The 14808-nt window shown below is 43.3% G+C and overlaps 1 protein-coding gene across 8 annotated transcripts in view; it reads left to right on the forward strand.

Moving 5' to 3' along the window:
- LOC112227702 (vascular endothelial growth factor receptor 1-like) overlaps positions 1 to 14808 on the forward strand; it is a 116574-nt gene that overhangs the window by 35049 nt on the left and 66717 nt on the right. For all 8 annotated transcript variants that reach the window (XR_006080285.1, XM_042308651.1, XM_042308652.1 and 5 more), the window contains 4 exons: positions 2011 to 2173; positions 2292 to 2428; positions 3510 to 3681; positions 3891 to 4008. Coding sequence is in view for 7 of the 8 variants with exons in the window: in XM_042308651.1 (XP_042164585.1) it covers positions 2011 to 2173; positions 2292 to 2428; positions 3510 to 3681; positions 3891 to 4008 (590 nt within the window). In the remaining variant the exon portion in view is untranslated. The remainder of the gene's footprint in view (positions 1 to 2010; positions 2174 to 2291; positions 2429 to 3509; positions 3682 to 3890; positions 4009 to 14808) is intronic.

Here is a 14808-nt window from a genome sequence, read left to right on the forward strand (position 1 = left end):
CCAGACTCTGTCTCCACAGTAACACAAGACTCTGTCTATATTGTAACTTCAGACTCTGTCTATATTGTAACTCCAGACTCTGTCTATATTGTAACTCCAGACTCTGTCTATATTGTAACTCCAGACTCTGTCTCTATTGTAACTCCAGACTCTGTCTCTATTGTAACTCCAGACTCTGTCTATATTGTAACTCCAGACTCTGTCTATATTGTAACTCCAGACTCTGTCTCTATTGTAACTCCAGACTCTTGTCTCCACACTAACACAAGACTCTGTCTATATTGTTACTCCAGACTCTGTCTCCACAGTAACACAAGACTCTGTCTCTATTGTAACTCCAGACTCTTTTGTCTCCACAGTAACACAATACTCTGTCTCTATTGTAACTCCAGACTCTGTCTCTACAGTAACTCCAGACTCTTGTCTCCACAGTAACACAAGACTCTGTCTCTATTGTAACTCCAGACTCTGTCTCTATTGTAACTCCAGACTCTGTCTCTATTGTAACTCCAGACTCTGTCTCTATTGTAACTGCAGACTCTGTCTCTATTGTAACTCCAGACTCTTTTGTCTCCACAGTAACACAATACTCTGTCTCTATTGTAACTGCAGACTCTGTCTCTATTGTAACTCCAGACTCTGTCTCTATTGTAACTCCAGACTCTGTCTCTATTGTAACTCCAGACTCTGTCTCTATTGTAACTCCAGACTCTGTCTCTATTGTAACTCCAGACTCTGTCTCCACAGTAACACAAGACTCTGTCTATATTGTAACTTCAGACTCTGTCTCTGTTGTAACTCCAGACTCTGTCTCTATTGTAACTGCAGACTCTATCTATATTGTAACTCCAGACTCTGTCTCCACAGTAACACAAGACTCTGTCTATATTGTAACTTCAGACTCTGTCTCTATTGTAACTCCAGACTCTGTCTATATTGTAACTGCAGACTCTATCTATATTGTAACTCCAGACTCTGTCTATATTGTAACTCCAGACTCTGTCTATATTGTAACTCCAGACTCTGTCTATATTGTAACTCCAGACTCTGTCTATATTGTAACTCCAGACTCTGTCTCTACAGTAACACAAGACTCTGTCTCTATTGTAACTCCAGACTCTGTCTCTATTGTAACTGCAGACTCTGTCTATATTGTAACTCCAGACTCTCTCTATATTGTAACTCCAGACTCTGTCTCTATTGTAACTCCAGACTCTGTCTCCATTGTAACTCCAGACTCTGTCTATATTGTAACTTCAGACTCTGTCTATATTGTAACTCCAGACTCTGTCTCTATTGTAACTCCAGACTCTGTCTATATTGTAACTCCAGACTCTGTCTATAATGTAACTCCAGACTCTGTCTCTATTGTAACTCCAGACTCTGTCTCTATTGTAACTCCAGACTCTGTCTCTATTGTAACTCCAGACTCTGTCTCTATTGTAACTCCAGACTCTTGTCTCCACACTAACACAAGACTCTGTCTCTATTGTAACTCCAGACTCGGTCTCCACAGACAGAATCCACATCAGCAGGGTGAAATGTCTGTACATTTACGTAATGTCAGTGTCTGTTGTTGAGAGCGTATTGTGAGGTTGTCAAGTTACTTTGTTTAATTTTATTGCAGCAATAATGTTCATCATACGTTTACCACTGTGGCCTCATGTTAGTCCTTATCAGTCCTCATGTTGTTCTGTTTTGTTGTGTGTTCATGATTTGCTCAGGAGTTGTGTGTGCAGTGTTGCTTTTGTGTGACTGTTGGTATGGTTGTGTTGTGTTCAGGATGTGGTCGTGGTTCTGAATAGCTCATGACACAATTGTGTTGAGCTCATGATTGGTTGGTGGTTGAGATAAGAAAATAGTTTTAGTTGTGGTTGAGTTCATGATGTACCTGTTTTCTGAACACTGAATGCAAGTTGACCATATTCCAGAAGCAGACATTGCTTCTGTGTGACGTTGCTTTTATGAGACTGTTTTTATGGTTGTGACGGTGTGTGTTCATTTCTCCAGTTTCCTGACCAGGAGTTGACCCCAGACCAGAGGAACATAGTGTGGAACAGCAGACAGGGCTTCCTCATCCGCAGCCCCACCTATTTCTACATCGGCCTGTTCTCCTGCAAGACCTCTGTCAACGGGACCACGCACTCCCTCAATTACCTCACACACAGACAAGGTGATCACACATGCACATGCAGGCACACACACACAAACACACACACCTAATGAAAAAAATTCCAGTAAATTCTATAAATTGCAAATATTCAAATATCTTATCCCCACTCCTGTCCCAGTGAATAAGATCATGAAGGTATATCTGAACAGTACCAGTCCAGTGCAGTCTCTACAGGGGGAGAGTCTGGCCATCAACTGTACTGTCACTGCAGAGTGGAACAGCAGAGTGTCCATCAGCTGGGACTACCCTGGACAGGTAGGACCTTATGAAGAACACTACAATTATGGCATACACTACTAAGAAGTGCACTATGTTACAGTATGCAGTACTGTATGTAGAATAACTTCACCATCCTACTACTTGTTTGGAAAACTTTTACTATATCTGAATAATATCTCCACCTATCCCCTCCCTCTCTCTCTCCATATTTCTCTACCTATCCCCTCCCTCTCTCTCCATATTTCTCTACCTCTCCCCTCCCTCTCTCTCTCCATATTTCTCTACCTCTCCCCTCCCTCTTTCTGTCTGACTTTCTCTATCTCTCCCTGTCCGTCTCACTATCTCCATCTTACTCTACCTGACCCCTTCCTCCCTCTCTCCTTCTTTCTCTACCTCTCCCTGTCCCTCTCTCTCTCCATATTTCTCTACCTCTCCCCTCCCTCTCTCTCTCTTTCTTTCTTTCTTTCTTTCTTTCTTTCTTTCCCTCCCTCCCTCCCTCTGTCTTTCTCCACCTCTCCCCCTTTCTCTCTCTCCATCTTTCTCCACCTCTCCCCTTCCTCTCTCTCTCCATCTTTCTCCACCTCTCCCTGTCCCTCTCTCTCTCCATATTTCTACCTCTCCCTCCCTCTTTTCTTTCTTTCTTTCTTTCTTTCTTTCTTTCTTTCCTCCCTCCCTCCCTCCTCTGTCTTTCTCCACCTCTCCCCCTTTCTCTCTCTCCATCTTTCTCCACCTCTCCCCTTTCTCTCTCTCCATCTTTCTCCACCTCTCCTCCCTCCCTCTCTTTTTTCTTTCTTTCTTTCTTTCTTTCTTTCTTTCTTTCTTTCTTTCTTTCTTTCTTTCTTTCTTTCTTTCTTTCTTTCTTTCCTCCCTCCCTCCCTCTGTCTTTCTCCACCTCTCCCCTTCCTCTCTCTCTCCATCTCTCCCCCTTTCTCTCTCTCCATCTTTCTCCACCTCTCCCCTTCCTCTCTCTCTCCTTCTTTCTCTACCCCTCCCTCCCTCTTATATCTGAATAATATCTCTACCTCACTGCCTCCCTCCCTCTCTCCATCTTTCTTTACCTATCCCTCTCCCTCCCTCTCTGTCTTTCTCTACCCCTCCTCCCTCTCTCTCCCCTCAGGCCAACAGGTCAGCCATAGTCAGTAGGTGGATCATGGCCAGTAAATTTCACATGGTGTTCTACAGTATTCTGTCCATCCCCAAACTCCACCGCTCTGACAGAGGGCTTTATATCTGCCGAGTGACCAGTGGACCGGTCAGTCGAGAGACTAACGTATCTGTCACAGTCTATGGTGAGTCAAAATAAACATAATACTTCCCACCTCTGTGACAAATTCATTCATGAGGAAATAAATTGATGGTAAACACCCACTTCTGCAGTAAGAATACGAATCACAACCCTCCCCTGTATCACTATCTGTAATATGTCATTAATGCGTGATATCCTCTCTCTCTGTGTGTGTGTGTGCATGCTTGCCTGTCTGTCTGTTTATCCTCCCAGACCGTCCCTTTATCCGTCTGAAGCCCAGACAGGGGGCTGAAGTGGAGGCTCATGCAGGACAGAAGTCATACCGTCTCTCCCCCAAACTACGAGCCTTCCCTGCCCCAGAAGTCATCTGGTAAGAACTTACAGACTGTCAGCTAACCTGCACACTATCTTACACACTATGCTACACTATCTTACACACTATGCTACACTATCTTACACGATCCTACACTATCTTACACGATCCTACACTATCTTACACACTATGCTACACTATCTTACACGATCCTACACTATCTTACACGATCCTACACTATCTTACACACGATCCTACACTATCTTACACGATCCTACACTATCTTACACACTATGCTACACTATCCTACACTATCCTACACTATCTTACACGATCCTACACTATCTTACACACTATGCTACACTATCCTACACTACCCTACACTATCCTACACTACCCTACACTATCTTACACACTATGCTACACTATCCTACACTATGCTACACTACCCTACACTACCCTACACTATCCTACACTATCTTACACACTATGCTACACTATCCTACACTACCCTACACTATCCTACACTACCCTACACTATCTTACACACTATGCTACACTATCCTACACTATGCTACACTACCCTACACTATCCTACACTACCCTACACTATCTTACACACTATGCTACACTACCCTACACTATCCTACACTATCCTACACTATCCTACACGATCCTACACTATCTTACACACTATGCTACACTATCCTACACTATGCTACACTACCCTACACTATCTTACACACTATGCTACACTATCCTACACTACCCTACACTATCATACACCACCCTGCACTATGCTACACTACCCTACACTATCATACACCACCCTGCACTATCATACACCACCCTACACTATCATACACCACCCTACACTATCATACACCACCCTGCACTATGCTACACTACCCTACACTATCCTACACTACCCTACACTATCATACACCACCCTGCACTATGCTACACTACCCTACACTATCTTACACACTATGCTACACTATCCTACACTACCCTACACTATCTTACAGACTATGCTACACTATCCTACACTACCCTACACTATCATACACCACCCTGCACTATCCTACACCACCATACACTACCCTACACTATCATACACCACCCTACACTACCCCACACTATCTTACACACTATGCTACACTATCCTACACTACCCTACACTATCATACACCACCCTGCACTATCCTACACTATCTTACACACTATGCTACACTATCCTACACCACCATACACTACCCTATACTATCCTACACCACCCTGCACTATCCTACACCACCATACACTACCCTACACTATCTTACACACTATGCTACACTATCCTACACTACCCTATACTATCATACACCACCCTGCACTATCCTACACCACCATACACTACCCTATACTATCCTACACTAAGATACATTACCCTACACTACCATACACTATCCTACACTATCCCGCACTATCATACACTATCTTACACACTATCCTATACTATCCCACACTATCCTACACTATCACACATCACCCTACACTGCCCTACACTAATCTACACTATCCTACACTTATCATACGCAATCCCTCACTATCCTACACTACCCTACACTATTCTACACTACCCCATACTATCCTACACTACCCTACACTGCCCTACACTACCCTACACTATCATACACTACCCTATACTATCCTACTCTACCCTATACTATCGTACACTCACTATCCTACACTATCTTACCCTACACTATCCTACACTACCCTACACTATCCTACACTATCGTACACTATCCTACACTACCCTATACTATCGTACACTACCATACATTATCCTACACTATCATACACTATCGTACACTATCGTACACTACCCTGCACTATCCTACTATCGTACACTACCCTGCACTATCCTACACTACACTACACTACCCTATACTATCATACACTACCATACACTATCCTACACTATCCTACACTACCCTACACTACCCTATACTATCGTACACTATCCTACAATACCCTACACTACAATATACTATCGTATACTACCCTACACTGCCCTACACTATCCTACACTACCCTACACTACCCTATACTATCCTACACTACCCTACACAATCCTATACTATCCTACACTACCCTACACTACCCTACACTATCCTACACTACCCTACAATACCCTACACTATCCTACACTACCCTACACTACCCTATACTATCCTACACTACCTTACACTACCCTACGCTATCCTACACCACCCTACACTACCCTACACTACTCCTACACTATCCTACGCTACCCTAACCTACCCTATACTACCCTACACTACCCTATATTATCCTACACTACCCTACACTACCCTACACTACCCTACCCTACACTACCCTACACTACCCTACACTACCCTATACTATCCTACACTACCCTACACTATCCTACACTATTTCTACACTACCCTATACTATCCTACACTACCCTATACTATCCTACACTACCCTAAACTACCCTATACTATCGTACACTACCCTACACTACCCAACACTATCCTACACTACCCTACTTCTACCCTATACTATCCTACCCTACACTACCCTACACAACCCTACACTACCCTATACTATCCTACACTACCCTATACTATCCTACACTACCCTGTACTATCCTACACTACCCTACACTACCCTATACTATCCTATACTACCCTATACTATCCTACCCTACACTACCCCTACACAACCCTACACTACCCTATACTATCCTACACTACCCTATACTATCCTACACTACCCTGTACTATCCTACACTACCCTACACTACCCTATACTATCCTACACTACCCTATACTACCCTATACTATCCTACACTACCCCACACTACCCGACACTATCCTACACTACCCTACATTATCGTACACTACCCTACACTACCCTACACTACCCTGTACTATCCTGCACTACCCTACACTATCCTACACTACCCTACACTACCCTACACTACCATATACTATCCTACACTACCCTACACTATCCTACAGTACCCTACACTATCCTACACTACCCTACACTATCCTACACTATCCTACACTATCCTATACTATCCTACACTACCCTACACTACCCTATACTATCGGACACTATCCTACACTACCCTACACTACCATATACTATCGTACACTACCCTACACTACCCTATACTATCCTACACTACCCTATACTATCCTACACTACCCTACACTATCCTACATTACCCTATACTATCCTACACTACCCTCTACTATCCTACACTACCCTACACTACCCTATACTATCCTACACTACCCTACACTACCCTATACTATCCTACACTACCCTACACTACCCTACACTATCCTACACTATCCTACACTATCCTACACGATCCTACACTATCTTACACACTATGCTACACTATCCTACACTACCCTACACTATCCTACACTACCCTACACTATCTTACACACTATGCTACACTATCCTACACTATGCTACACTACCCTACACTATCTTACACACTATGCTACACTATCCTACACTACCCTACACTATCATACACCACCCTGCACTATGCTACACTACCCTACACTATCATACACCACCCTGCACTATCATACACCACCCTACACTATCATACACCACCCTACACTATCATACACCACCCTGCACTATGCTACACTACCCTACACTATCCTACACTACCCTACACTATCATACACCACCCTGCACTATGCTACACTACCCTACACTATCTTACACACTATGCTACACTATCTTACACACTATGCTACACTATCTTACACACTATGCTACACTATCCTACACTACCCTATACTATCATACACCACCCTGCACTATCCTACACCACCATACACTACCCTACACTATCATACACCACCCTACACTACCCCACACTATCTTACACACTATCCTACACTATCCTACACTACCCTACACTATCATACACCACCCTGCACTATCCTACACTATCTTACACACTATGCTACACTATCCTACACCACCATACACTACCCTATACTATCCTACACTACCCTACACTATCATACACCACCCTGCACGATCCTACACTATCTTACACACTATGCTACACTATCCTACACTATCCTACACTATCATACACCACCCTGCACTATCCTACACCACCATACACTACCCTATACTATCCTACACTAAGATACATTACCCTACACTACCATACACTATCCTACACTATCCCGCACTATCATACACTATTTTACACACTATCCTATACTATCCCACACTATCCTACACTATCACACATCACCCTACACTGCCCTACACTAATCTACACTATCCTACACTATCATACGCAATCCTCACTATCCTACACTACCCTACACTATTCTACACTACCCCATACTATCCTACACTACCCTACACTGCCCTACACTACCCTACACTATCATACACTACCCTATACTATCCTATTTCTACCCTATACTATCGTACACTCACTATCCTACACTATCTTACCCTACACTATCCTACACTATCCTACACTATCGTACACTATCCTACACTACCCTATACTATCGTACACTACCATACATTATCCTACACTATCATACACTATCGTACACTATCGTACACTACCCTGCACTATCCTACTATCGTACACTACCCTGCACTATCCTACACTACACTACACTACCCTTCACTATCCTATACTATCCTACACTACCCTATATACTATCATACACTACCATACACTATCCTACACTATCCTACACTACCCTACACTACCCTATACTATCGTACACTATCCTACAATACCCTACACTACAATATACTATCGTATACTACCCTACACTGCCCTACACTATCCTACACTACCCTACACTACCCTATACTATCCTACACTACCCTACACAATCCTATACTATCCTACACTACCCTACACTACCCTACACTATCCTACACTACCCTACAATACCCTACACTATCCTACACTACCCTACACTACCCTATACTATCCTACACTACCTTACACTACCCTACGCTATCCTACACCACCCTACACTACCCTATACTATCCTACACTACCCTACACTATCCTACGCTACCCTAACCTACCCTATACTACCCTACACTACCCTATATTATCCTACACTACCCTACACTACCCTACATAACCCTACACTACCCTACACTACCCTACACTACCCTATACTATCCTACACTACCCTACACTACCCTACACTACTCTACACTACCCTATACTATCCTACACTACCCTATACTATCCTACACTACCGTAAACTACCCTATACTATCGTACACTACCCTACACTACCCTACACTATCCTACACTACCCTACTCTACCCTATACTATCCTACCCTACACTACCCTACACTACCCTACACTACCCTATACTATCCTACACTATCCTATACTATCCTACACTACCCTACACTATCCTACACTACCCTACACTACCCTATACTATCCTACACTACCCTATACTATCCTACCCTACACTACCCTACACAACCCTACACTACCCTATACTATCCTACACTACCCTATACTATCCTACACTACCCTGTACTATCCTACACTACCCTACACTACCCTATACTATCCTACACTACCCTATACTACCCTATACTATCCTACACTACCCCACACTACCCGACACTATCCTACACTACCCTACATTATCGTACACTACCCTACACTACCCTACACTACCCTGTACTATCCTGCACTACCCTACACTATCCTACACTACCCTACACTACCCTACACTACCATATACTATCCTACACTACCCTACACTATCCTACACTACCCTACACTATCCTACACTACCCTACACTATCTTACACACTATGCTACACTATCCTACACTATGCTACACTACCCTACACTATCCTACACTACCCTACACTATCTTACACACTATGCTACACTACCCTACACTATCCTACACTATCCTACACTATCCTACACGATCCTACACTATCTTACACACTATGCTACACTATCCTACACTATGCTACACTACCCTACACTATCTTACACACTATGCTACACTATCCTACACTACCCTACACTATCATACACCACCCTGCACTATGCTACACTACCCTACACTATCATACACCACCCTGCACTATCATACACCACCCTACACTATCATACACCACCCTACACTATCATACACCACCCTGCACTATGCTACACTACCCTACACTATCCTACACTACCCTACACTATCATACACCACCCTGCACTATGCTACACTACCCTACACTATCTTACACACTATGCTACACTATCCTACACTACCCTACACTATCTTACAGACTATGCTACACTATCCTACACTACCCTACACTATCATACACCACCCTGCACTATCCTACACCACCATACACTACCCTACACTATCATACACCACCCTACACTACCCCCACACTATCTTACACACTATGCTACACTATCTTACACACTATGCTACACTATCTTACACACTATGCTACACTATCTTACACACTATGCTACACTATCCTACACTACCCTATACTATCATACACCACCCTGCACTATCCTACACCACCATACACTACCCTACACTATCTTACACACTATGCTACACTATCCTACACTACCCTATACTATCATACACCACCCTGCACTATCCTACACCACCATACACTACCCTATACTATCCTACACTAAGATACATTACCCTACACTACCATACACTATCCTACACTATCCCGCACTATCATACACTATCTTACACACTATCCTATACTATCCCACACTATTCTACACTATCACACATCACCCTACACTGCCCTACACTAATCTACACTATCCTACACTATCATACGCAATCCCTCACTATCCTACACTACCCTACACTATTCTACACTACCCCATACTATCCTACACTACCCTACACTGCCCTACACTACCCTACACTATCATACACTACCCTATACTATCCTACTCTACCCTATACTATCGTACACTCACTATCCTACACTATCTTACCCTACACTATCCTACACTACCCTACACTATCCTACACTATCGTACACTATCCTACACTACCCTATACTATCGTACACTACCATACATTATCCTACACTATCATACACTATCGTACACTATCGTACACTACCCTGCACTATCCTACTATCGTACACTACCCTGCACTATCCTACACTACACTACACTACCCTTCACTATCCTATACTATCCTACACTACCCTATACTATCATACACTACCATACACTATCCTACACTATCCTACACTACCCTACACTACCCTATACTATCGTACACTATCCTACAATACCCTACACTACAATATACTATCGTATACTACCCTACACTGCCCTACACTATCCTACACTACCCTACACTACCCTATACTATCCTACACTACCCTACACAATCCTATACTATCCTACACTACTTACACTACCCTACACTATCCTACACTACCCTACAATACCCTACACTATCCTACACTACCCTACACTACCCTATACTATCCTACACTACCTTACACTACCTTTTACGTTTATCCTACACCACCCTACACTGCCCATTTTACACTACCCTATACTATCCTACACTACTCCCTACACTATCCTACGCTACCCTAACCTACCTTATACTACCCTACACTACCCTATATTATCCTACACTACCCTACACTACCCTACACTACCCTACCCTACACTACCCTACACTACCCTACACTACCCTATACTATCCTACACTACCCTACACTATCCTACACTACCTACACTACCCTATACTATCCTACACTACCCTATACTATCCTACACTACCCTAACTACCCTATACTATCGTACACTACCCTACACTACCCAACACTATCCTACACTACCCTACTTCTACCCTATACTATCCTACCCTACACTACCCTACACAACCCTACACTACCCTATACTATCCTACACTACCCTATACTATCCTACACTACCCTGTACTATCCTACACTACCCTACACTACCCTATACTATCCTACACTACCCTATACTATCCTACCCTACACTACCCTACACAACCCTACACTACCCTATACTATCCTACACTACCCTATACTATCCTACACTACCCTGTACTATCCTACACTACCCTACACTACCCTATACTATCCTACACTACCCTATACTACCCTATACTATCCTACACTACCCCACACTACCCGACACTATCCTACACTACCCTACATTATCGTACACTACCCTACACTACCCTACACTACCCTGTACTATCCTGCACTACCCTACACTATCCTACACTACCCTACACTACCCTACACTACCATATACTATCCTACACTACCCTACACTATCCTACAGTACCCTACACTATCCTACACTACCCTACACTATCCTACACTATCCTACACTGCCCTATACATCGTACACTACCCTACACTACCCTATACTATCGGACACTATCCTACACTACCCTACTCTACCATATACTATCGTACACTACCCTACACTACCCTATACTATCCTACACTACCCTACACTATCCTACATTACCCTATACTATCCTACACTACCCTCTACTATCCTACACTACCCTACACTACCCTATACTATCCTACACTACCCTACACTACCCTATACTATCCTACACTACCCTACACTACCCTATACTATCCTACACTACCCTACACTATGCTACACTACCCTATACTATCCTACACTACTCTACACTACCCTATACTATCCTATACTACCCTATACTATCCTATACTATCCTATACTACCCTATACTATCCTACACTACCCTAAACTACCCTATACTATCGTACACTACCCTACACTACCCTACACTATCCTACACTACCCTACTCTACCCTGTACTATCCTACCCTACACTACCCTACGCAACCCTACACTACCCTATACTATCCTACACTACCCTACACTACCCTATACTATCCTACACTACCCTACACTATCCTACACTACTCTACACTATCCTACACTACCCTACACTATCCTACACTACCCTACACTATCCTACACTACTCTACACTATCGTACAGTACCCTACACTACCCTACACTATCCTACACCACCCTACACTATCCTACACTATCCTACACTGCCCTATACTATCGTACACTACCCTACACTACCCTATACTATCGTACACTACCCTACACTACCCTAATACTATCGTAGACTACCCTACACTACATTACACTATCCTTCACCACCCTACACTACCCTATACTACTGTTCACAACCCTACACTAACCCATACTATCGTACACTATCCTACACTACCCTAATACTATCGCACACCACCCTACACTACCCTATACTATCGTAGACTACCCTACACTACATTACATTATCATTCACCACCCTACACTACCCTATACTACTGTTCACAACCCTACACTAACCCATACTATCGTACACTACCCTACACTACCCTAATACTATCTCACACCACCCTACACTACCCTATACTATCGTACACTACCCTACACTACATTACACTATCCTTCACTACTCTATACTACCGTATACTACCCTACACTACCCTATACTATCGTACACTACCCTACCCTACACTACCCTATACTATCCTACACTACCCTTCACTACCCTATACTATCGTACACTACCCTACACTATCCTACACTACCCTACACTACCCTATACTATCGTACACTACCCTACACTACCCTACACTACCCTACACTACCCTATACTATCGTACACTACCCTACACTACCCTACACTACCCTACTCTACCCTATACTATCGTACACTACCCTACACTACCCTACACTATCCTACACTATCCTACACTACCTTATACTATCGGACACTACCCTACACTACCCTATGCTATCGTACACTACCCTACACTACCCTATACTATCGTACACTACCATACACTACCCTACACTATCGTACACTACCATACACTACCCTACACTACCCTATAATATCGTACACTACCCTACACTACCTATGCTATCGTACACTACCCTACACTACCCTATACTATCGTACACTACCATACACTACCCTACACTACCTATGCTATCGTACACTACCCTACACTACCCTATACTACCCTACACTACCATACACTACCCTACACTACCTATGCTATCGGACACTACCCTACACTACCCTACACTACCCTATACTATCGTACACTACCCTACACTACCCTACACTATCGTACACTACCCTACACTACCCTAGACTACCCTATACTATCGTACACTACCCTACACTACCCTACACTACCCTATACTATCGTACACTACCCTACACTACCCTACACTACCCTATACTATCGTACACTACCCTACACTACCCTACACTACCCTATACTATCGTACACTACCCTACACTACCCTACACTACCCTATACTATCGTACACTACCCTACACTACCCTACACTACCCTATACTATCGTACACTACCCTACACTACCCTACACTACCCTATACTATCGTACACTCACCCTACACTACCCTACACTACCCTACACTATCGTACACTACCCTACACTACCCTAGACTACCCTATACTATCGTACACTACCCTACACTACCCTACACTACCCTACACTACCCTATACTATCGTACACTACCCTACACTACACTACACTACCCTATACTATCGTACACTACCATACACTATCCTAAACTACTATTATTTGTCACATGCGCTGAATACATCAAGTGGAGACCTTACAGTGAAATGCTCTCTTACAAGATCTTAACCAGCAGTGCAGTTCAAGAAGAGTTAAGAAAATA

This window comes from Oncorhynchus tshawytscha, linkage group LG29 (assembly GCF_018296145.1).
Source record: "Oncorhynchus tshawytscha isolate Ot180627B linkage group LG29, Otsh_v2.0, whole genome shotgun sequence".
Lineage (NCBI taxonomy): Eukaryota > Metazoa > Chordata > Actinopteri > Salmoniformes > Salmonidae > Oncorhynchus > Oncorhynchus tshawytscha.